At 50.1% G+C, this 25,462-nt stretch overlaps 1 protein-coding gene across 10 annotated transcripts; it reads right to left on the reverse strand.

The window, feature by feature from the left end:
* Nucleotides 1-896: 896 nt before the first annotated feature.
* Nucleotides 897-23,932, reverse strand: SGK2 (serum/glucocorticoid regulated kinase 2). 10 transcript variants are annotated; one of them, XM_055307243.1, is made up of 15 exons: nucleotides 23,726-23,932; nucleotides 18,218-18,485; nucleotides 17,056-17,113; nucleotides 16,606-16,655; nucleotides 16,016-16,073; nucleotides 15,730-15,813; nucleotides 14,714-14,845; nucleotides 13,169-13,281; nucleotides 12,842-12,878; nucleotides 11,733-11,819; nucleotides 8,908-9,003; nucleotides 7,855-8,010; nucleotides 5,794-5,883; nucleotides 2,677-2,876; nucleotides 897-1,408 (listed from the first exon to the last, which is right to left on the reverse strand). In XM_055307243.1, the coding sequence occupies exons 3-14, from the start codon at nucleotides 17,089-17,091 to the stop codon at nucleotides 2,712-2,714; spliced, it is 1,104 nt and encodes a 367-aa protein (XP_055163218.1). In that variant the 5' UTR covers nucleotides 17,092-17,113; nucleotides 18,218-18,485; nucleotides 23,726-23,932; the 3' UTR covers nucleotides 897-1,408; nucleotides 2,677-2,711. The 10 variants fall into 10 exon arrangements, with proteins under 10 accessions (XP_055163218.1, XP_055163222.1, XP_055163217.1 ...); XM_055307247.1 differs by lacking the exon at nucleotides 23,726-23,932 and adding an exon at nucleotides 23,044-23,213 and having other exon boundaries at nucleotides 14,714-14,842; XM_055307242.1 differs by lacking the exon at nucleotides 23,726-23,932 and adding an exon at nucleotides 23,044-23,212 and having other exon boundaries at nucleotides 17,056-17,150.
* Nucleotides 23,933-25,462: the final 1,530 nt, after the last annotated feature.

The raw sequence follows: 25,462 nt of genomic DNA on the forward strand, positions 1-25,462 counted from the left end.
GGCCAGAGCTGATGTAAAAGGCGCCCCGGATGAGCCGAGAGAGGGTATTCATTGAGGCAAGAGCTGGAGAAGGATCTGCTCTGCCACGTAAAGGTTGCCCTGCCATCGCTATCACAATGAAGAGCCGGGCGCTGGTACCCACAAACAGGCCTCCCTTCGCTCCAGGGGAGCGCCCTGCCTGCTCTGAGAGCCTGCGGACCGCAATGCCATTCCCTCGCCCCCTTCAAACCCAGGAGCAGACACATCCGGCAGTGCGGGTTTACACCTCGGTTTGTTCCAATCTTCAACACGGACACGGTAGTAGGAGTTTCAGGAGCTTGAAACATACAACTCTTGTTACCTGTACTCAACTCCTGTCACTGCAAAGCTGAAAGTGGAGAAGGGGGTGAGAACTCTCTTCGAGAGGATGCTGTATTTTGGCCTAAAATCACTAAAAATGGAAATGATGTATTCCCATTGCAGAGGGCGTGGGCTGTGCCACTTGAGGGTTTGGACAGGTCTGGAGTTCCTTCTGCTTGATGTAGGGTCAGTGTTTGCTAGAAAATTAAAGGAGCACTTGCTCAGAGCACTTCTTCCACTCCTGGAGCCTGTAGAAGAGCACCGGTTTTAAAATCAGCAGCTAATAAGTTCAATTCCCGGCTGTGCCTTGAACCAGGTGGTGACCTTGGGCAAGTTGCTTAATCTCTCAGAATGAATGTTTCTTATCTGTAAAGTGAGGTTAATAATTTCTAAATGCTGGGGATCCCTGGGTGGCGCAGCGGTTTGGCGCCTGCCTTTGGCCCAGGGCGCGATCCTGGCGACCCGGGATCGAATCCCACATCGGGCTCCCGATGCATGGAGCCTGCTTCTCTCTCTGCCTCTCTCTCTGTGACTATCATAAATAAATAAAAAAATAATTTCTAAAGGCTGATTTATTGTGAGGAGTGTAGATAATGCATGTAAAGATCAGAACATGCTTAATAAACATAGATGAAGTATGATCAACATCATAGTTCTTCATTTTTATTTTCTATCCTGGTGAAAATTTTGTGACTTTAGTCTTAGAACAATAGAATCATTGGGTGTTTCACAACCCATAGTGGGTTGTGTACTTTTGACAGTACTATCATGTTTCTGACAATTACACTCTCACTTTTTGCTTTGGGAATTTGGGGGAATTTGGGCCTCTCCTTCATCATGTTCCATATTTGTCAGTTAACAGATGCTGTTGTGATGGAAACCAAAGAAGAGTGTTTTGTTTTGTTTTGTTTTGTTTTGTTTTGTTTTTTTGAAAGTTCTCAGCACATGCCAAAGCGTAACACTAACTCTTCCTGACCCAGCTTGGATCTCCAGTTGGTTGGTATTAGTGCCACTGGTGTGTATTCCATGGTCTTCCAGCTTCATCCCCCATTACTCCTGGGGCAGGGAGCTGAGAAAAAAAAAAATGGAAGAGAAAGAGTGGGGTTAAGAGGAAAAGGCAATCAAATTGTCAGCACACACTAATGTTAAAGTTCTCTCCTTGTCCACAAGCCAAAAGCCACGAGCCTGCCATGAAGTAGCTAATGAACCACAGATTTTTGGGGGGAAAAAACCACTTTGGGATGCCTAGGTGGCTCAGTGGTTGAGTATCTGCCTTCAGCTCAGGGCGTGATCCTGGGGTCCTGGGATCGAGTTCTGCATTAGGCTCCCCACAGGAAGTCTGCTTCTCCCTCTGCCTGTCTGTGCCTCTTTCTGTGTGTGTCTCATGAATAAATAAATAAAATCTTTAGGAAAAAAAGACCACTTTGCCATTGAAATAAGGCCACATGATCCAACCTACTTGGTTTTGTGGGTACTGTTACACAGCTACCACATGAAAGCTTCTAGTCCCTTTCTTGAGTCAGAATCTGGTACAGGTGCATCCCTGGGCCACATGCCTGGCCCTAGCAGCAGAGGATACTGGGAAAGTCAGTATCTAGCATTTTCAGCTACTGTAAGTAGAGGTAATTACTACCCCTCATCAAGGCCTCATGAGCTAGGAGATCCTCTGGACATAGGAAGGGGTTCAGATGCCAGGCAAACAAACCTAATAAATGCCCAATACCACCCACAACAAAGATACCATCAACAGAGAAAAAGAAGAGCATGTTGGGTGAATAGCTTATAGGCTTATTACATCTCTCATTTTACACATTAAGATAAAAATCTAAACACCAAGAGGTCCTTTGGGAGAGAAATGCTGGTTGCCTACCCAACGTTTCCCCCTTCTCCTTTAATATAGAGCGCACGTTTTTAGGGGTAGTCATGTGTCCAGCTAATAAACCACATATCCCAACCTCCATCGCAGGTAGGGAGAGTGGCTAACAAGCAGAAGCCACTGGTGGGGGCTTCTGGGGAAGCTCTGTAAAGGTGCTACTTTGCTCTGCCCTCCTTGTGTCCTTTTTCCTCGCCCAGGACATAGAAGCAGTGGCTAGAGCTCCAGTAACCACTTTGTGGCAATGCAGCAATCCTAATATTGGAAACCAATTGCCAAGGATAGCAGAGCAGAGATATAGAAAGCCTCTGATTATCTGAAGACCTGTTGAACCAGCCTTGGACCACCTAACAACATTCTTCCTTTATGTGCTGGAAAAATACATGCAACCTTATTAAGCCATTGTTACTTTGAGTCTCTGTTACTAGCAGCAGAGGGTAAGGAAGGTAATTCCTTAGGGATACCAGCTGTCTTCAGCAGTTACACGAGTGCTTCTCTTCTAGTAGTCCAAGATGGCCTCGTCCTCTGGTGCATAGGAAAATCCCAGGAATGCACTTGAGGCGCCAGAGCTCCCGGCCACAGTGTCAGGAGTGCAGCCAATGGACTTTGAAACAGCTTCCTGGGTGAACTCTGGGTCAAAGTGTTTCAAGTCAGCAGGTCCTGCCTGTGAATAGAGACCAACGGTGAGATGGAAACATGGGGAGGGGGGTCAGAGCTACTGGAAGACCCCACAAATCCTGAGAGGGATGTCAGGCCTCCCCTCCAAGTGCCTCGTGGGCACCTGCCTTTGGCTGCCACTTACGCATGTGTTTACAGTAGTCATTTTATTCCATGTGGCCCACTAAACACATATCTAACCTTCTGGCACCCTGCCTGCACCATGCCAACCATCAAGCAAGTCTAGTCAACATACATTTTACTGAATGCCTACCAGGCACTGTTCATGGCACTGGGAATAAAGGAGAACAAAATAGAGTGAGTCCTGCTTTCAAGCAGCCTAAATTATGCAAAGGGTGAGGGGACTGATAATTAGACAAATAGGCAATCCGGGGTGTTGATTCCTTATGAAGAAGATAAAATAGGGTAACTGGCTGGCTGCTTTCACGGTTTTGAAGTTTTGGAGGAAGACCTGTGTGTGAGGTTGTAAAAATGGTCACAAATCCTCCATTTGCCATCGAGAGGTGGAATCTCTCTCCATACCTTTACTATGGTTTAGCCATCTGACTTGTTTAGGACAATGGGACGTTACCAGATGTGAAGCAAACAAAGGCTTGAAAAACACACATTGTGGGTGGTTGTCTCCTCCTGAGCTTGGAACCCTAGGCCACCATGTGGCCAGGCAAGCCTGCTGGAGTATGAGAGGCCCCAGGAGGAGAACCCAGTTGCCCTGGCTGCTGGCCAACTGCCAGACATCTGAGTGAGGCAGTTCTATACCACTGACATGAGAGAACCCAGCAGAGACCAGCTGGCCTGGCCCAGGCCAAAAACCTCACCCAACTGACCCATAGAACTGGGGTGAAATACAGAATTGTTTTTAAGCCACCCAGTTTGGGGCAGGGGTGGGGGGAGTGTTGTTATGTACCACAAGCTAACAGAATCAGCCTCTTTGTGAAGAAGGCACAGTCTCTGGAGAATACTAGGCCACCTGGGTTTTCTGAAGTAAGCAGATGAGCAAATGGAAGCATCTGCTTATCGGCTTGAGTATGCAAGTCTTATGTTATGTAACCAAACAGACCATGGTTTCTAGCTTCTCAAAAAGGTCACAGGGCATAGTGGTCCCAGCTCAGGGTTCAGAATTCTAAGACCATAGTATCTAGATCCTGGCCCTGGCTCTTGTTATCTGTGTGGTCCTAGACAAGACAAGTGATATCGATGCTAAAGATACTTATGCAAGATCTCACAGTGGTAGGTGGCAGAACCAGGAATCTACCCCCAGTATGTCTTTTTTTTTAAGATTTATTTATTTATTCATGAGAGACAGAGAGAGAGAGAGAGAGAGAGAGAGAGAGAGAGAGAGAGAGAAGCAGAGACATAGGCAGAGGGAGAAGCAGGCTCAATCCCAGATCTCAGGATCACACCCCAAGCCAAAGGCAGATGCTCAACCACTGGGCCACCCAGGCGTCCCTACCCCCAGTGTGTCTGACTTTAAAGTCCACTCACTTCATTCTATTACCTCACTGTCTAGTATTTTTTGTATTATTCTTTCCTCAAGAGTGTACATTCAATATTATCCTCAGGGTCTTTTTTACACCCCCAGAGAAAGAAACTTTTCAGCTACCTGGACTGAGTGTATCCTATCTGACAAGTATTGTCAAGAATCTGGTGCTCCAAGATGGGTTCACAAGCAGGTAATTGGCAAAAGTCAAGGTGTAAATAGCAAATATTGGCAGTGTTGAGATGTGCAGACTACATGGATGGGAGCAGCTTGACACTGCCACTCTGCAGGTTGGTGAAAGTACCTCTAATGTCTGCTTCAAAGGGGGCTCCTATCATGCATATACGCCCACTGCTAATTAATATTAGCACTCATTAACACCACTGATTAAACACTAACCACCTTCACCATAGAAGAAATAGAAGACTATATGAGATGCCATTTTTTGCCTAAAAAAATTTGCAGTTACAAACAGTAACAACTGCACAGGTTGCAGAGAGGAAGATGAAAAATCTCCAGCAGACCCTGCTGGCAGGAAGTTGATTTTACTCCCCACCACACAGTTAAGGCAGGAATCAAGAGCCTAGGGAGTGCCTGGCTGGCACAGTCCGTGGGGGGGGGGGTGACTCTTGACCCCAGGGTCTTGAGTTCAAGTCCCACACTGAGTGTGGAGAGTACTTAAAGTTGAAAAAAAAAAAAACTAAACTAAAAATGTTCACATTCTTAGACCTGGTAATTCCCTACCTGGGATCCATCTTAAGGAAATAATCAGAACTCTGGGCAAAGATACACACTTAAAGGTGTTCATTAGTACTTTTATGATAAAGAAAGAATGATAATAACCTAAAGTGCACCATTAGGAGCATGATTGAATAAATTATGTCACCAACACAGAGGATTGAAATATTATGTAGCCATTTAAAATGATACTTATACGGGATCCCTGGGTGGCTCAGTGGTTTAGCACCTGCCTTCGGCCCAGGGTGTGATCCTGGAGTCCCAGAATCAAGTCCCATGTCAGGATCCCTGCATGGAGCCTGCTTCTCCCTCTGCCTATGTCTCTGCCTCTCTCTGTGTTTTTCATGAATAAATAAAATCTTTAAAAATAAATAAAACCCTGAGATCAAGAGTCTCCTGCCACTGCCTGAGCCAGCCAGGTGTCCCCAGGGAGTGCCTTAAAGAGTGTAAAGGACTCTGCAATAAGGGTTATTGGTGCTAAAAATGAAGGGGGTGGCCGGCAGCATGGCTCATCACACAGAGCTGGACTGGCAGTCAGGACTTCTGGGATCTAGACCCCATTCTGCCTCCAGCTTACCATGTGGCCCTTGGTTTTCCCACCTGTAGAAAGAGAGTTGGCCCAGATCCCCTCCAAGCTTCCACCAGCCCCAGAAATCTAGAATCTGGTACACAGTGAGTGATGTCTTACCACGTTTGGGTTGAAGGGTGGAGTCAGCCTCTTGTGGTACAAATCATCCCAGTTTATGGGGCTGAAGAATACATGGTTCTTTATCTCAAGCTGTTGGAAGAAGGTGCTGATCACAAGGAGCCCTCTCATAACACTCCTCCCCACCTCTTCACCCCCTGACCCCAAAGTCTGCGAGCTCCAACTGTACTGCCAACTGGCTGTCAAGCCCTCAAACCTTTACTAGGAAGGTACTCCCAGCTGGTTTCTTGGAACAAAGAGCTGTTCTGCAGCCAGGGCTCTTCCCTTCTCCATCACCTAGAACCCAAGCCCTTCTTCCCCATAGCATTCATTTATTCCTCAACTATTTACTGAGCGCCCATTCTTTACCAACACCATGGGACATTTTGGTGGCATACCAGTGAAGAAGATAGCAGAACCTGCCTTTGGGGTTCCCAGGGGATCTCCCCACCCCACCCACCTGCCTCAGTGCATCTTAATTCTTCTGGAATTCAAACCAGAGAAATAGACCACATCAACTCAATAAGGAAGATAAGGGAAGTAAACCTCCAAGAAGAGCTATAGGTTCCTGGAGACCCAAAATTTAGGACTCAGCCCTGGGCCTGATTCACTACTTCTTTCCTAATCTAAGCCAATGTCAGCATCAAGTTCCTCCTATTCCAGCAGGACCCTCTATCTGTGTTTTGCAAGGAATGATTCCCTAGCTCCCTACATCATAACCACCACCCTCCATGTCCTGAGTGCTTGTTGAAAAGCCAGTTCCAAAATATCTTGAGTATCCAAGAAATGGATAACACTGGTTGCCTCTACATTAAGGATCTGAGTGACTAGAGGAACTTTTTCTTAATATCCCTTGAATTTTGATCTATAGGAATGTATATCTTATTTGAAAAATCATACATATGTTTTTGAGATGCAAATTTCCACTTGGAAGAAGGGGATTAGTTTTTTTGTTTTTTTTTTAGAAGGGGACTAGTGTTCATGAAATTTCCCCTCTTTAAGCTGGCCAGGGATGCATTGGATGTGCCAAATGTTGTTATACTTCATGGTTTCTGGTATGCGGGGCTGTAGGCACAAGCACTTAAAAAGCACTTGCTATGTGCCAGGCACTGGCCTAAGTGTTTTGCATATATTAATTCCTGTGATCTTTATGGCAGCTGTGAGCCAGGTGCTGTTATTACAGAGGACATACTGAAGCTTACAGAGGTCATACAATTTGCCCAAGTTTCTACAACTAGGAAGGACTAGTAAGGTGGAGGAAGGATCTGAACCCAGGTAGTCTGTCTCATAGTCTGTACATCACAGCCACTCTACAAGAAGAGAAAGCTAACCTCCAGGGAGAAACGTATTATGGTCTTCCTTTTATAAATTCAAATGATATTTTGTTAAATAGTGAATGTAAGATTATTTTTAAAGTGCTACTTTAATTTTTATAAAATCATGAACTCATTACAGGAATGGACAGTGAATTATTCATCTCTTATGTCCCAAATGCCCAACCTGATGCTGGCAAAAAACAAGTCCAGTCCTCTCTCTGCACAGAAACCAGAGGAACTTCTTCAGACTGAAATTGGGTCTTGCCACATCCCTGCTCAAAATCTGCCAAAATGTACCACTCTTCTTATTCCTGCCGCAGGGCTTTTGCACATGCTGTGCCCCCGCACTGTCATCTCCTCAGAGCGGACCTCCCTCACCACACCACTGTAAATTTACTCCCTCCCATTATTGTCTATTTTGGCTCATTGTTCACTTATTTCTTGATACCTGCAAAAATTATATACCATAATGTTTGTTGACTGTCCTCCCCCAATCAACTTAATAAGGGCAAAGACCCAGTGCATTGAATTGGTAGAACCCAGCTCAGTGCCTTGCTCAGTAAATATTGGTCGAATAAAAGAACTAGATTGAAGGCAGTAATTAAGCAGTAGCAGCCGCGAATTTCTAAGTAAAGGAGTTAGCAATGCCTGGTTTTAGAGGGCAGGGGGATACACATCACGGTGCCTCTAAGCTACGGCTGCAGGAAGCAGAGCGCCCCCATCAGGGCTCCACTGCCAGTTCACCTACAAAGTCTGATTTGGAGCCCAGCCGCTGCCTCTGGTCCTTGTGGAGAAGGCCTTGCAGAAGGTCGCAGGCAGCCACAGTCTGGCCCCCAGGGATCTGTAGTGGCTGGTACAGAATGTTCTCATACATCTGGGACATGTCTTGGCTGTAGAATGGTGGCTGATGAGAGAGGGAGAGAGAAGCTGGAGGCTCATTCATGCTAAAGGGGAGAAAGGTCTCAGGGAGACTTGGGAGCAAAGCCAGGTAATGGAAGATTCGGCCAGACAGCATCTTGTGCAATGGTTCACACTGCAGACTGGAGAGAGACAGAGACCTTGGCTTCTGGCACCCGGGAGAGGGCTGCTGGGAAGGCTGAGAAGGGACCTCCCAGGAGCATCCCCTCTCCCACCCCTCTTAACCCAGCTTGGGCACCAACTCTTCACTTTACAAAGTAAACACTTTTCCCGTCACCATTCCACCCAGCCTCACAGTTGTCCTCAAAGACGGGCAGTAATTTGTTGGATAAGACAAGGCTCAAAGGGATTAAGCCACATGGCCAGGAAGAGAACCAGGCCGCAAACCATGCCCAGAGCCCACTCTTTCCTGAGGCTCTTCATCCCACCTCTTCCTCTGGCTTTTCTTTTTCCGGACTCCACAGAGCCTGTTCTCTCATACCCCCCACACTCTGTTGGCAAAGCCACCCCAGAGCAACACCTATGCTGTGGTGAGTCTAACGAACCTCTGACTCAGCAGGCAGCCCAGGACTACCAGCACTGAGGCCTTTCTGGGCCTCAGTTTCCCTCTCAGTAAATAAGAACAACTCCATTTCCCATAGTGGTAGCCTCCAAAAGCCATTTCTAGGTGTCAGAGGAGTAACATATGAGATGGTGTGTTGTAAAGCTGAACTAACATTATTTTAAAAATATACATAATCCTCACATCATCTTTTTGAGCTTGGGGTAGAGAAATGGCTCATTCAGTTCCTTGAGGAGTCTGAGGAGGCCACACAAGGGAGAGATCCACCCCCATCTCTTCCTGGAGCCACATGTCCCTTGCAGATGGCCACACCCCACTCACCAGGCCTTGCAGCATCTCGTAGAGAACTGCCCCCAAGCACCACCAGTCCACCGCCCGATCATAAGGCTCTTTACGAAGCACTTCTGGGGCCAAGTACTGTTGTGGAGAAACACACTTATCTGAAAGACACTCAGCCTCAGTCTTCCCATTTATAAACAGGGCACTCAGAAGAAAAGATCACCAGGGGTTTATTCTGTGATATTCACTTGGCTGTGCATATGTTCAATCAGCATCCATTTGTAAAGGCCTGCTCTGTGCATGACCCTTTGCCAATGTGCTGGGGACACAGGGGAGATCAAGCAGGACTGCCTTGTACAGTTGTATATGTTGTGCACCATACAAAAGTACCAGCCAGGGCAGCACTGGCGGTATAGCAGTTTAGCGCTGCCTGCAGCCCAGGGTGTGATCCTGGAGACCCGGGATCAAGTCCCACGTCGGGCTCCCTGCATGGAGCCTGCTTCTCCCTCTGCCTGTGTCTCTGCCTCTCTCTCTCATGAATAAACAAATAAAATCTCAAAACAACAACAACAAAAAAGTACCAGCCAAAAGGATATAGGGAGATGCAAGCCTGGCTGTGATCAACTCACCAAGCCATAACCCTAGTATAGGGCTATATCTGGCAACTTTATTCATGTTTAATAGAGTAACTTTTTCTACTTAATGTGCCCAGGGGAGTACCTTTATCTAATTTGGACAAAAGCATCCAATTGGTATCCTGGGAACAGGAAAGCCCTGTGAGTACTCACAGTGTACTGGGGAGACTAATGGTGAAGTGAAAGGAAATGTGGCACATACTTGTAGTGGAAAGCTCAGTAACAGAAATGGATAGGGAATCAGGAAGGACAGTGACACCTGAGTTCATAATGACACATGAATGCATGCCACAGAGCTGTGCCTTCCAACAAAAAGAGGACCTGAGGCAGACCTGTGCTTTCTGCCAAACCCAATGGCTTGGCGACCCCTGAGTCTGGCATCTCTGCCACTGAGGAAAGTGATCATTTTGAGAGACTCTGTAGGTCTGAAGAAGGGCAGGAAGTTACCTAGACCTGAGCCCTATGTAGGGCTCATATGACCTTCCAGGACCTTGATTTCCTCCTCCATAAAATGGGGTTGCAGATCCCTCCCTGGGGGCTATATTAAGTCTATGTGCTAACCTATGTGATTGTAATATGTGTGTAGGCTTGGAGCAATGGGAGCAGCCATGGGTACTCTTGTCTGTGCTTCCTGGCATGACAGGAGCTGAGCTATTGAAGAGCTGACATGTTGGGGACATATGTCTCCTACATAATCCAGAGTGTCATATGCCCCACTCCTCGCCCCCGGCAATGCCCAAGGAAGGGATGGCTGGGCTGTCAGGTTTTGGGACACCAGCTCTGTCCAGCGGACACCCTGCCATACACAGACATAGACAATGGCTCCTGCTCAGAGAGATCACCTGTCCATCAGCTGGCCCAAAATCAGATGGAGGAGCCCCAGCTGAGATCTGAGATCCAGATTTTCAAATGTATGGAGAAGAGAGCAGCTAAAAGTCCTGTCTTATGCAGATCAGGAGCAGCTTCCCAGTCCTGCAACCTCTGCCTCCCAGCCCCCACCCAGATATCTGTGAACTGGGAACCCTTTGAGTCCAAGGTCCAAGAGTCAACACTGGTGGGAGTCCAAGGAAAGGTTTTAACCACAAGGCTACAGGGAGGCCTTGGAAGGACACAGAGACATGTATGAATTACTGCTGAGACCCACACATTTTAACCCTCCAGGCTCTTGGCAACTGGAAGAGGGGAGTGAACCAGTGTTTTACACTTGCAAGCCCTCATCTTTACTGTCAGGCCAACCCCTTCTGTTGCACATGAACTTCACCCTGTAGGGCAGGCTGTCCAATATGGCAGCCACTCATCACAGGTGTCTACTGAACACTTGAAGTGAGATTGATCTCAGCTGAGGTGAATTATAAGTATAAAATATGCTCTGGATTTCAAAGACTTAATTAGAAAAAAAGAATAAACTATCTCGATAATTTTATATTGATTGTATGTTGAAATGACAATATTTTGGGCAGCCCGGGTGGCTCAGCAGTTTAGCGCCACCTTCAGCCAGGGGTGTGATCCTGGAGACTCCGGATCGAGTCCCACATGGGGCTCCCTGCATGGGGCCTGCTTCTCCCTCTGCCTGTGTCTCCGCCTCTCTCTCTCTCTCTCTCTCTCTCTCTCTCTCTCTCTTTCTCTGTCTCTCATGAATAAATAAAATAAAAAATCTTAAAAAAAAAAGAAATGACAATATTTGTATATATTAGGATAGTTAAAATATATTACTAAAATGCATTCCACCTGTTTCTTTTTACTTTTTTTTTTAAGATTTTATTTATTTATTCATGAGAGACAGAGAGAGAGAGAGGTGGAGACATAGAGGGAGAAGCAGTCTCCTCACAGGGAGCCCGATGTGGGGCTCCATCCCCGGGCCTGGGATCATGCCCTGAGCTGAAGGCAATTGCTCAACCAGTGAGCTACCCAGATGTCCCTCTCTTTACTTTATATATGTGGCTGCTGGGAAATTTTACATTGAATATATGTTCGGAATGGCTATTTCTATTTCTATAGGATTGCATTGCTGCAGAGCTTTACCAGCTGCTGGCTGGCACCAGCCCCCAGAGCTGCTGCCCCCATTACACAGATGAGAAAACCAAGGTAGAGTGCACAGTCAGCTCAGGGCAAGGGCTTGGGGGACCGGAGTGAGCCTCCCCAACACTGGTGTAAGGGGTTGGCTCTAAGCAGGAGGTGAAGCTCAACCACTCATGGCCTGACCTCTGACCTTTCCTACAAGGTTTGGCTTACCTCAGGGGTGCCACAGAACGTGGATGTGGTCTCCTCAGGCTCTACACCCTCCTTGCAGAGGCCAAAGTCCGTCAGTACCACGTGTCCCTGCAGAGGAGGGTGGGCGGGGGCTGGAGGGTGGTCTAAGCTAAAGGTATGGCCAGGGCTAACCCCAAAGCCCAGATGCCACACCCCAGGGCAGCATCTGTGGAGCCTTAGGCCTTTGGCACAGGCTATAGGCTCCACTTAAGAGACCTCTAGCTCCTAGATGGGAAGCCAGGAGCAGAACAAATGACAAGGTGGGGAGAGGGCATTCCACTGTCTGCCCCCACCCCCCCAGCTTATCACAGACTCAGACCCATGCCCTACAACAGTGACAGCTCCATGAATGTCCTTGCTGGAGTGCCCTGGTGGTGGTGGCTCCCTTGACAGAGGGCTGATATTTTAGAAAGCACCATATCTCATGGCAGCTGAGCAGGAGGGTGGCTGGTAGAGGTCGTGGAGTGAGTGGATACTGTGGGGCTCTGCTCAGATCCCCTCTTTAGGAGCTGTCATGTCCATCCCCCCACTTCTGGGACATTACCCTCACTCAAAATTACGCCCCTCCCAAGGGGCAATCCACGACCAAGGACAGGTCAATGCGAGGGCACAAAAGCCTCACTTCCTTGCCTCAATTTGGAACAGTTCTGAAGAGTCATCCCAGCTTGAGCCCTCCTCATCCCTGGAAGATCAGCTGGGGCCTCCTCATTTGCAACCGCGATGCAGGTGGGCTCCCTCCTCTGCCGAATCCTGCCTCCTCAGCCCCTTAAAACTGGATCTTTTAAGAGTATTCCCCAATAACCACCTGCACTCAACACCCCATCTGTTTCCAGGGAACCCAGTCTAAGACATGGAGAGACTACAAAGTCCAAGAGCGTCCACTTGCCTCCACCCCTCCCCCACAGACCTCGTATACACACACATGCACACACATGGGCACACGATATACATTTACACGTGTGTGCATGGGCACATGGGCACATGCATACTTGAATGCATCCCTACCCATATGCATGCATGTACAATGCTTACACACTCACACTCATAAGCACACAGCACATACGTGCAGCCATGCATACACATACACCAACCTGGCAGTCCAAGAGAATGTTCTCTGGTTTTAGGTCTCTGCAGAAAACAAGAGAAAAGACCACTGTGCTGTCTCAGCCACTTAGTGAGAAGAGCGAGAACCCGGGGTCCTGGCAGGAGGACTATTCATGGAGGCTCACAGAAATGTAGAGGGAGAGCCCAGGGAGAATGGGCGCTCGATCCCAGAAAGGAAGCTCCCACTCTGCTCCCACTGCTGGGCTGTCCTCCTCAGACGAAGGACCAAGTTCACCAGGACCTAGAGGTCTGCACAACCCCTGGCATTTGTGGCAAAGGGCCAGGCCTGGCTCTGAGCCACACGTGGGCCTCACCTGTAAATGACGTTGAGGGAGTGCAGGTAGCCGATGGCGCTGGCCACCTCAGCTGCGTAGAACCGGGCCCGGGGCTCCAGGAACCGGCGCTCCCGCTGCAGGTGGAAGAACAGCTGGAAGGGGGGAGGTGTATAAGAGAGGGTCTCAAGGTGGGGCACTCCAGCTCCCGGAGTGCAGGATATGGGGCAGCTGGCCAAGTCACCCCCTCTCTGAGCTGCAGTGTACTCAGATGGAAAGATCATGCTTGGGGTACCTGGGGAGCTCAGGCGGTTAAGCCTCTGACTTTTTTTTTTTTTTTTTAAGCCTGTGACTCTTGATCTTAGCTCAAGCCTTGATCTTGGGATTGTGAGTTCAAACCCCACATTGAGCTCTGTGCTAGGTGTGGAGCCTACTTTAAAAAAAAGGGGGGGGATCCCTGGGTGGCGCAGTGGTTTGGCGCCTGCCTTTGGCCCAGGGTGCGATCCTGGAGACCTGGGATTGAATCCCAGGTGGGGCTCCCAGTGCATGGAGCCTGCTTCTCCCTCTGCCTATGTCTCTGCCTCTGTGTGCGTGTGTGTGTGTGTGTGTGTGTGACTATCATAAATAAATAAACATAAAAAAATAAAAAAATAAAAAAGGGGGGGGGTGCTGTCCCACACCCTACAGAGCAGTTGTGGGTGTCCAAAGTGTTAGCAGGAGAGATTGATTTGCATGGATTGAGCAGCTACTGGGTTCCAGGCTCAAAGCAGACCCTTTCATATCTCTTATATCATTTAATCCTCATGACTACCTCTAAGGTATCAAATACGATGCCAGTTTCACCTAAGAAGAAACTGGGAGGGGCCAGGTGACTTGCCCAAGGCCATATAGCTCATAACTGCAGAGCTGCCATTTGAACCCCGGTCATTCAAGGATGTGTTTTGCCCACCTGGGCAATAAGATGCTCATAGTTGTCAAACTGAGCCCAGCCTTGATCTGCCAGTGAGCCAATTGTTTTGGTCTATTTTCTTGTCCTTGGGAAGGCCTTTACCTCTACCAGGGGACTTAGGGATCCAGAGCAAAAACTCCCCTCTTGGCATCAGGCCAAATGTCACGAGGTCACATGAGTTCAATCTGTGGTCACTTGCCCAGAGAGACAGAGTGAATTCCAGAGTGGGACCCAGCTTATCCCCATTGTGCTTCTAGTCAGCGGGAGGCCTCAGGTCTCTGTTTGCCACAGGGACCAATCACCCCTACCCAGTGGTATAAAATGGGAGCATTGGAAATCTTGACTGCAGAGCTCCACTAATACTGACCTTGCCCACGTGCACTGAAGTGAGTCTGGGCAGCTTTGCGTGGGGGCACTCAAGAAATGTTGTGGCTGGGAGCCAAATGGACTTGTATTCAAATCCTGGCTCTGTCAGGTACAGGCTGGATGGCCTCAAGCAAGTGAGTTACCTCCTGAGCCTTGGTGTTTCAGCTACAAAATGGGTCTCTTGTGAGGATGAGGTGCGATCAATCCAGAACCTGGCACACAATGGGCATGGAAGAGCCAGTCCAGGGGAGCCTCCCTATGGGTCCACCCACCTCTCCCCCGTTGACATAGTCGAGCACGAAGTAGAGCTTCTCAGGCGTCTGGAAGGAGTAACGCAGGCCCACAAGGAAGGGGTGCTGTACGTTCTTCAGCAGCACACTGCGCTCAGCCATGATGTGGCTCTGCTGTGGAGTCATAGGCAGGGGCCCACATCACAACCCGCGACAGCCCCTTTTACCCTGGCACAGCCCACATGGCCTCACTTGTGGGGGCTGTGCCTTGTTCAGTACCTTCTTGTGCCCCTGCCCAAATACCCACTGTGGCTCCTTATTGCCCTCAGAGCCAGGCTCCCTGCCCAGTGGCTAGGACAGTGAATGGTCAGCCTCATCCCCAGCCATGGAGATTCAGCTCTGACCCCCAGGTCAGGAACCTCTGTCCCTTCCTCCGGAGCGATAAGAAAAGCATATGTGATTACTGCATAAAAGGAGCTACATTCGTGCTTTTGTTCATACTGTATTTCCTGACTGGATGCCCTACATTCAAGGCCAGCTGCCATGCCACCTCCTTCATAAAGACCTTCCCTATCTGCCCTCATGATGTCCTTGTTAACATTAATTCCCTTGCCTGAGTCCTCTGATTGATATTCATTTCTCTCTCAGGACCTGCTCTATCCCCCCAAGGGGTTGGAATTAAAGAGTCTCAAGTCAGCTGAAGAATCTAGAACTCCAGCATGGCTGTGGCTTGAGGGGCCTTTGGAGAGTATGAAGTGTGCCTCCAACACCATACAGACAAGGGAGGCTGGTAGCTAGAAGGGGCAGAGGGCTTATCTGCCACAGAACCCTGAATTTTCCAGGGGAAGGCAGAGGGTTGGGATGGGGCCCTCCCAAAGGCCCGATGGGTGAGCTGGTTGGCCCAGTTTCTTTGAGAAGGCTCAGCACCCTCAGCTGCCCCTGGCCTTCTGCTATGACCACTGTGACACCCAGCTCCAGGGGTCCTTCAGAGTTGGGAAACCACCTTAGGCTGGTGTCGAGAAGCAAGAGGGGAAATGCCTGAGCATAAACTCTGGTACCTCTTTCTTCTTTAAGATGGACTTTTTCTGCAGCACCTTCACTGCGTAGAACATCCCATCAGACTTGCGTTTGGCCAGTAGGACCTGAGCAGAAGCACAAATGCAAGGCCCCACAGGGGACAACTCCTCTGAGGTTTGGATTTCTCAATGAGCCCCTAGCTCCGCCCTGCATTCATGGTTTCACAGGTTGTGAGATCCCACTTTGCACATGCCAGTGACAGGCAAGGGGTAGAGGAGGCCCAGAGAAGGGAAGATCCAGACCTCCCAACCTCACTGTGTCACTCACCTTCCCGTAGCTCCCTTTGCCAATGACTTTCAGGAAGTCAAAGTCGGTGGGCCGGGCACTGCAGGAAAGGGGTAAGAACACAGGTCAGCATTTGTGAACTTGGGAAACCTGGCTCCTGAGATCAAATCCAGGCTTCTGTTTAACTTTGAAGCTGGGAAAGAGAGGGAGCTTTCCAAGAAACAAGCCTCCTCACCACCACTGAGGCATGCCATGTTCTCCCAGCCAAGAGGGCTTGTAGGGCAGGCCCCTGCCCCTGGGGATCGACAGTTAAGTAACCAGCGGGCAACTTGGGGAGAAGACAAGACACAATTGCATAAGAAGGCAAGAGATCTGGCCCCCAAGCCTGAGAAGGGCCTGAAGAGTGGGGAATACTAACAATGCAGACTTTGGAGGAGCATTTCAGGCATGTGGCTCAGCATGAGTAAAGAGGGGAGGAATTAGTGGGAGATAAAGTTGGGAGACCGTCCTGGGTCCCAGGTGGCAGAGGGTCTTGAAGGTAGACCAGAGAGCTTGGATTTTATTCTTAAGGAGAGGGAAGCCAGGTATGAGGGGAGCCAGGGAGGGAAGTTGTGTGAGAGACCAGAACTCACTTTGGGTTGGCTGAAGGTCCCAGGTTGATGTTCCCATTGGCCCTTGAGGGCTAAAGACATTTACAGAAAAGTTAGTAAAGATCAGCAGTAATGTGTGTTAGGATCCTCGGCAGCCCCCTATCCCCTGGCCTGGGTCCTGCTCCTTTCTCTACTAGCCTGTCTGCTTCCTCCTTCCTTCCTTCCACCTGTCTACCAACCTACCCAACCATCCACTGTCTCATCTGCTTCTCCTAACACCCCATTTTCTTGAAGTTCTTGCCCAACTCTGTGCCCTGTTTACCCTACAAACGGCCCACTGGCCCACTTCCATGAGCTCAGGGTCACCCCTGTCCCTGTCCGCCCTCAAGTCCTGCTCTAGGTGGGCCCACCAGGCTGGCCTGTGCTTCCAGATTTCCCCAGGCAGAGGAAGTGAGCCCCCTGGTGGTGGGTGGGGAAAGGAGACCCGCTCACCTGAGGGCTAGGGGTCCCTGCCCGGCTAGAGTCCATTCTGTAACAGTGATCAGGTGAGCTGTAGGGACACAGGGGGACCAGTCACGAGAGAGCTGCTGTTGGGGAAGGAAGGGCTTTAGACACACTCCTGCACTCTCTGCTCCCCCCCCCCAACCCCATGCACCTGCCACAGTCTGCGCATCTCCTACCCAAGGCCAGTGACCCCTGCATGGGACAAGAATTGGCACACCTTAGACCCAACCTCCCTAATCAAACATCTCAAGAGAGAACCAGCCAGCATGGCCAGAAGTATCCCTCCCAGGTTGAATCTTTTCAAGGGTTGGGGACAGCCAGGACAGCAAAACCCCTGTGAGCCAGGGCAGCTCGGGAGGTCCAGGGCTGGAAGGTTGGTCTCCACAGGCTCCCAGACAGGCATATTGCAACCTTGAATTCCTGTGGATAGCCCTGAGCTGGGATCTGTGTTGTACTGACTATTATCTACCCGCCACAAGGACTTCCACTTAATGCTTCTGGAATGGCAGCTGCCCTGGGGGCCTTGGGTCAGAGCCATGAAGAGATGACCCAAGCCTGGCTAGTGTCTGTGTCAGATCCAACAGTAAAAAAGTGTGACCAGCTGGTCTATGCAGTGAGGAGCACAGTGTCTTTCCTGCTCCTGGCCTGCAGGGTGAAGGAGGCTGGTGTGTCCAGGCCCTGGCTCAGGATACCGACAGCACACTCCTGCTTGGAAGGCCAAGGCTAAGAACTGAGATCCCACCTAAGAACCCAGTAAGCCAGTTGCTCATGGAGGCTGTGGTTACCGTACATTCCAAGACCGCAGCCTTGACTGCTGTGGAGCCTGGGCTGCAGCCTCACCTCTTGGGGTAAAAACCACCCATCTTTCCAAGGGAGGATCCTAGAGCAACCACCCCATGGCCTTCTCAGGTGCTGGCAAAGCGACCACAGGGGAAAGGAGGGAATCCCCCATCCCCGACTGCTCCAAGAGGCCCAGCCCTGTGGCGTCCTGAGAGAATGAGCTGCAGAACTGCCTGAGGAGGGAGTGCAGCCTGGCTTCAGGCAGTGCCCATGGTCTGTGGCCCCCAGAGGGCCCACAGCCTGCCACACCCCCTTGCGGGCTGACCCTGCAGACCCCTTCGCCAGGCCCTGGCCCCCCAGCCCCACGTACCTGCGCAGCCTGAGGAGAGGCCACTGAAAGAACCAGCAGTTGGAGCTGGAGGGTCAGGCCGCAGACAAGAGAGCCTCTCTCTGTTCTCCCAACAAGGGCCGAAGTGTCTGTGCCTGGTGCCGGCCCGGCCCCAGCACCCAGCTCAGAACTCTCAGCAGCAGCAGCAGCAGCAGCAGCAGCAGCTAGGGGGGCCGGTGATGTCACGGGGACCCAGCAGAGCTTAAGACGGGACCAGAGACCTCTGTTCCCTCGGGGACATCGCCTGCCCCTGGGGGTGAGTGGAAGGGGGTGGGCGACAGCTGCAGGAATGCCCTGCTGACGCTTGGGGCATGTCAGGATGTGTGCAAATGTGTGGCTCAGGCAGTGTGGGGGGCGTGTGTGTACAGGTGTTGCATGCACAGATGAGCTTCTGTGTGTCTGTCTGTTATAGCAAAGTGTCCCCACATGGCAAGGCTTTTGTATCAGTGTGTGAGTCCATGTGCAGACAACTGCATGTATTCTGCTTATTTGTGTGCCTCAGTGTGACCATGTATTTAATCTTTTTTTTTTTTAAGATTTTATTTATTTATTCATGAGAGACACACAGAGAAAGGCAGAGACATAGGCAGAGGGAGAAGCGGGCTCCCCACAAGGAGGCTCGGTCCCAGATCCCAGGATCAGGCCCTGAGCTGAAGGCAGACAGATGCTCAACTGCTGAGCCACCCAGGTGTCCCCCATGTATTTAATCTTATCAGTGTGTCTATGCATCTGTAACTGTTCTCACTGTGCGTACAGATGGGCTTCTGTGTACTGAGTCAACGTGCCAGTGTGTATCTTTATATATGTTCACGTGTTACATGCATTTGTGTGAGCCTGCGTGTGGGTGTCTACATGTGTGTCTGCAGATGAGTATAGGTGTGTTAATAAATGTGTAACCACATGTGTAGATATAGGTTGTTGTGTGTCTGTTAATATTGGTGTATTTCAGTGTGTGTATATGTGTGGGGGCTTGCTCCCTAGGGCCTACCCAGGCCTGGTGTAGACAGACCACCATAAGGTTCCAGAGTCTTCAACTGTAGCAGCTCAGAGCACTTTGTCTTCCAAGAATCTACAGGTGTTTTGGGGCACAGGTGTCTGGCCCAGTCCAGCCAGCCTTAGTCCTTGACTGCTGAGCACTTGGCCCTTGGGGCTCTTCCTTGCTGACCTCTCCAGGGCTCTGGCCCACTGTCTCCAGGGCAGGACTGGTGAGCCCACAGCTCTCCAACTGTGTAAGTGGCAGGAGTCAAGGTCCCGGCCAGCACCCTGGCTCATGAAGGCCTGGCTGCATGGTGCAATAATTAGGTACTCCCGGGGTCCCTTCCTCTCCCCAGGAGCTCGTGAGGGGTGTTCTGGGGAATGAATGAATTGAAAGGCCCTGACACAGTCCTTGCCTTTCTGGAACTTTCTGTATGGCTACCATATGCCACACTTAGACCTCTGCAATTCACCACAGTGGGGGGATCCGTGGGGGCTGGGGCTAAGAGGGTTGGCCAGGGAGGGACCTGAGCCCAGTGGCCTCAGGAGTTCTCTCTTGGCTCCGAAGAGCAGGGGACTTGGGGGTGGCAGCAGAACAAACCCAAGTGAACAAAATCAGAGCCTTCCATCTTTCAACAAAATAGAAATGTTGAACCAACACACAGATGGGCAGGATGTCATGTTGACAAAACACATACCCAGAACAAGGACATTTCTTTTCAATAACAAGACCCTGATGGGGCCTTTATTCAGCAGCACTATTTAGAACAGGAGAATAATAGTGACGGCAATCATCCCTGAAATGCCCCACTTGGCGCACTCCGGACCAAGGACACTGGCTGGCTGTGAGGCTCCCTCCCTTGACCTTACATCTCTCTGCAGGTACGGTTCCACTTCTCTGTCCCCCCTTTGAGTTAAACCCTTGAAAAAGCTGTCTGGACTCAGTTTCCACTCCTTCTCCTTTTCTCTCTTGAACCCATTCCGAAGAGGCTTCAACCCCAGCACCCCACCAGGACCGAGGGCCTGTGACTCCCGCGTTCCCGAGCCAGCGATCCATTGCTTGGCCCCAGCTCGCTCCGTTGCTCGGCCCCACCCCTCCTTCCTGCTTGGCTCCTGGGGCTCCTGGTTCTCCTTCCACCTCACCAACTGCTCTTTCTCCATCTCTTCTGCTGGATCTGCCTCTCCTTTTGTCACTAACTTCTGGGCCTGTGCCAGGGTTCAGTCCTCACACCCTGATCTACACTTGTTTCTGAGCCAATCACAGTGGGTCCATGGCTTTAAGTACCAGTAATGCTCGACAATTGCCAACCCTGCCTCCCTAGTTCTGACTCTGTCCTGCACTAAATCCGGGTTTATATATCTAACCACTCCCTCGGCAGTTCACTGGTTGGGTGCCTGGGAGCTCCTCACTCGTAACAAGTCCAAAAGTCCAAAAAGCCCATTCCTCCCTCAGTCGTCTCTCTACCCCACGCTGAAAAGTTCAAGCTAGCAACTTGGAATTCAATCTAGAAACATGGCACCTTCACCCACCTCTAGTCCACCATGAAATCCCATGAGATTCCAAATTGAATCCAGAAAGCACTGCTACTCACCAGTGCTGCTACAATGTCCCTGCCTGAGCTACTGTCCCCACTTGCATGGGTTATTGCAATAGCTTCCCTACTGTCTGCTGATTTTTATCGTAACCCTCCAGTTACGATTTTATCGTAACCCAGTGTTCCTCCACTCAGGAAGTCGGATCATGTTAGCTGGCTGCTCAAAAACTCCAGTTGCTTCCTATCACATCTAGGATTAAAATCCAAAGTCTACCACGGTCTGCGAGATTTCGTGTGACCTAACTCCTGTCACCGTCTCCACCTCAGTCCGTGCTCTCCCTCTTGCTACACTCCAACCTCCCTGGCATTCTTGCTGTCGCTCAAACACACAGGGTGCCCTCTAGCCTCCTGCTCCTGGCACTTGCTTTCCCCTCGGTCTAGAATGCTCTTCCCCAGACTTCTGCATGGCTGGCTTCCATGAACATTACAGAGGTCTCTGCTCGAATGTCACCTCTCAGAGAGACCTTTTCTGATTCTGAGTGACTGACTGACCTGGTTTGTCTGGGACCGAGGGTTTCCTGGTAGGTGAGACTCTCGGTCCCGAGGCAGAGCAGGATGGTTGATCACTGTGCAACACCACTCCTGTCCACTCCCTGTCCACTTTTTCTGCTTTGTGTCTTACTTTGTAACACATACCACTCTGGCACTTTATCAACTCTTTATTTTCTGTCTTAAACTAGAACATTGGCTTCACGAGGGCAAAGACTTTTCTTGTTCACTATTGAATCCCCAGCACCCAAAGACTTAGAATATGATTGGTGCTCAGTACATATTTGACTAATGAATCAGGAATGAGTTGATAAGATAGGTGATAGTACATATATAAAATGGAAAATTGCCCAGTTGAAAAATGATTAATAAGGTTTTGTAAATCAGAATGGGAACTATATGTGGGATATAATGTCAAGCAAAAAAAAAAAGGACATTTCAAAATGGTAGGTGTACCAGGGATACCATCTTTATAAGAAAATAAAGACATCCATGCACATATACATTTGTGCATAGTCACCAAAAAGGGCTGGACAGTTATGACCCAAGGTGACAGTGGGTTAGACTAATTTTTATCTTTATACCTTTGTGTAAAATGTCTCAAGGTGTTAATGTTCACTTAATACTTAGGTACTAAGGCCTGGGGAGAACTTTGACATGTGCATTGCCCACCACCATATTCCCATCACCTTGGCTGGGACTCCTACACCTGAGAAGCTTGCAGCTCCTATGCTTCTTTTTGGCCTGTATCATTATCTTCTGATCTTCTGGCCAAAGGCTGGGCATCAATACCTTCTATTATTCAGACCCTACAGAGATCCCTGTGAACTCCCAGGATGTGGTTCAGGTTCCTCCCTGAGCCCAGAATCCTGACCCTCCTCCTGATTGCCCCAGTCCAGGCGTGCATGTCTCTGCCCCATCACAACACAGACCTGCTCATACCTCCCTGGGCCTGCTGGATGCAGCGGGGGTTGGGGTTACACAGTTCCCTCTCCTTGGAGCACTGACCTGACCATTCTGGTCTGCTCAGCTAGCCCTTTGCATCTGCCCTCATTTGCTTTCCCCAGAAGCCTTGCTAGACCATTTCCTGCCCCCGATTCCATAAACTCATGTCCCCTTCTCTGTGTCTGCTGCTGCTGTATCACCTGTCTTCACCCTACTGTAATTTACTCATTTACATGCCTGCCTGCCTAGCTCACACCAATGACATACCAATGACAGAGCAACCAAGTGCCAGCTTGGTCTTATTTTGCTTCATAGCACCAGGGGTTAGAAGCCATCATTATACCTGCTTTAAGGGGGAAGAAACTGAGGCACAGAGAGGTGAAGTGGCTTAATCAAGACACCCCGAGCTAATAAACAATACAACTCGGATTTGAACCCAGGCAGTCTGACTCCAAAGCCCATGGCCTGGAATTTCAGGCAGAGGTTAGAAATTTAGAAAAGGAAGGAATGAAGTTAGTGGGAAGAAAGAGAGGGTGTGAATGGCTTAGTTAGGAGGAAAGGAGATTAGGTGGCTCAGGAGGCAGAGTGGTAACTAAGAGGGAAGGATGGGAAGGAGGGAAAGAAGTCAGGAAGGGAGGAGGGAGAGAGGGAAGCAGGAACGCTTAGGAAGGAAGAAGGAAGGAAGGGAATTAGGGAAGAGGGTACTAGGAAGGAAACGGAGGAGACTGGTAGCCAGAAAGGAAGGCAGTGTGGCAGCCCAACAGGCCGGCAGGCAGGGGTCCTGCTCATGCCTGAGCCTCTCACCTGAAAACTCTGGGTCCCAGCTCAGGCCCTGGGGAGCAACCCAGGGAACAGCTCTGCCCTCCTGCCTCTCTGCATGGTCCCTCTGAACCAAAACCCAGCACTGACGTGCAGGACAACCTTCCCAGTCAGGAGCGACCTGTCACCCACTCGCTTGGCTCCCAAATCAGCTGGGAGGTGGCTGCAGGGCCTTCTGGTTACTAATTAACCCTGGCCCTGAATCATGACGCCAGGCTGTCCCTACTGGCTTCTAGACGGGCCCTGCCCAGGGGACCCTCTGAACTTTAAGAGCTACTGCACAATTCAAGTTGTGTGACCTTGGGTGAGCGACTCCAGCTCCCCGAGCGTCACATGGGCTGGTAAGGATGGCAGGTGTCCTACCTCACAGGCAGGGTCTCTGAGGTCCCTGTCAACACTGTCACATTTCCATTCTCTGAAGTGCCTCCCACCCTGCCCCCCAGGCTCGGCCCCAATGCTGATGTCCCACACGGCCTTCCCTGACTCCATCAGCTGAATCCCACCCCAATCCCAGAGTGCCCAGAGGACAGACCATGGAAAGGGCTTGTGTCCCACAACTGTCCCCTCTGGCCCTTCCAGGGGCAGCACCGCCAGCCTCTGAAGTTGGCACTTCCCTGGACAACTGCGGGGATGGACGGGTCCCTCTGTCCGGAGCCAGCCTCATTACCTGACTCTCCGGCAAGCTCTTGTGCTGAGCTCTGCTCAGGGGAACCATCCTGGGAGGAGAACCACGGCTGAGCTGAGCCCTGTGCTCCTCGCTGCCCTCTACAGCCCTCGGCTCAGGAACCAGGGCTCAGCCCTGCCCGGCTCGCACAGAAGGAAGGCTTGCTCCTGGTTGACCCCAAGCTGTCCAGATGGAGAGTCCCTGCCCGCTGCATAGGGTCTGACTTTCACGCTGCCTCCTCCACTGCCTTTTCACTGGGACATCAGCAACTTCTCAATCATCCTAGTGTGCCCTGGAGGAGCCCTGCGTGCCCTACTCCCCACCTCCACCGACACACGCACACGGGCAAAGACTTGGCCTCTGTCCGAAGAAGGGCCCAGGCTGGCCAGAGTGCACAGAGCAAATCGGGGCCAAGCCCTGGGTCCTGCCCCTTTCCTGAGCTGCCCTGCTTCAGCTCCACCAGGCTCCTCCTCCCCTGTGTTCCCAGAGCCAATCTTTAAACTCTGCCATGACGGTATTGCATAAACCATAGTGAAAAAGGCCAGCGTACAGAAGAATGTGGAATAAAAATGAAAGCTTCTCTTCTAACCCATCTTCAGTCTCATGCCAGAAGTAACTGCCATTAACTAAACAGGGACCATCCTTCCAGACCTTTGTCTACCACCCAATCTACAGATCTCATACTGTTTTCCCAGAAAAATGGGCCACACTATACCTATTGTTTAGCAACTCACTTTCTCTCACGCACATCTTTCCATGCCAACACGGAGAGATTCAGTTTTTTTTTTATATCTGCATCATATTATATAACATGGGATTAACTTCCCCATTTCTGTTCCCTCTTTACTGTCCCTTTGCTTTTGGACATTTAGGCTGCTACCAATTTCACAATAATTCCAACAAAGCCGCGGAGAACATCATGGTATTAATATCCTGTGGCCTTGGGCTCCTGCTTCTGTCTGATAAACTCCTGCAGTGGGGAGTGCTGGGTTAATTTTGACCTATCTACCAAAGTACTATAAAAAGTTGTACCAACCAACATGGCTATCAGCAGTGCTTTAAATTTGCCCTTCCCCTCCGTGATGCTGCAGAAAGCGAGGCCACCCCTGAAGCAAGGCTGCAGAGGTGCATCTCCTCCCCATCCTCCTCCTTCTCTTTTTCCTCTTCCTCTTTCTTCTCCAGCCACCCTCCTGGTCCCTTCCTCTGCCGCTGGCTGGTTGGACTCTGATGTTTGGGTGCAAAACGTCATACGAAAACACATTCTCAGGGATGAGAAGGGGAGCCAGAGCCTGAACCGATGGGAACCCACCTCCATGAATATTCCCTCCACCTTGACATTCAGCTCACTTTCTGTGCTTTGTTGGGTCCCCCGCTCACACTCCCACCATTTCCCCTCCCTCTCACACCTGCAGGTCCATTCCCCCTCCTCCCAGCCTGTGGTAACCTCCAACCTCCTTTCTGTCTCTATGAACCTGCCTATTCTAAATATTTCTTATAAGTGGACTCATGCATTATTTGTCCTTTTGTGTGCCTGGCTTAGTCCACTTACCATCATGCCTTCAAGGTCTTTCATGTTGTTTAATCCTTTTTTACGGCTGAATAATAATATTCTGTTGTATGGATAGACTACATTTTGTCTACCCAGTCATCTGTCAACGGACACTTGGGTTCTTTCAACTTCTTGGCTATTGTGAATAACGCTGCAGTGAACACTGGCAACAAGTATCTGTTTTCACATCT

The sequence above is a fragment of the Nyctereutes procyonoides genome, unplaced genomic scaffold (genome assembly GCF_905146905.1).
Source record: "Nyctereutes procyonoides isolate TBG_1078 unplaced genomic scaffold, NYPRO_anot_genome, whole genome shotgun sequence".
NCBI lineage: Eukaryota > Metazoa > Chordata > Mammalia > Carnivora > Canidae > Nyctereutes > Nyctereutes procyonoides.

Bases quoted from the DNA above. Each gene is read 5' to 3' on its own strand.
- SGK2 (XM_055307245.1), bottom strand. From the start codon at position 17,091: ATGGACTCTAGCCGGGCAGGGACCCCTAGCCCTCAG. The intron at 11,820-12,841 runs GTTGGTGTATGT...CCTCCTCTGCAG, and splicing joins ACATTCTCTTGGACTGCCAG to GGACACGTGGTACTGACGGA. The intron at 5,884-7,854 runs GTAGGTGAACTG...TTCTTCCAACAG, and splicing joins TGGGCTCCAAATCAGACTTT to CTTGAGATAAAGAACCATGT.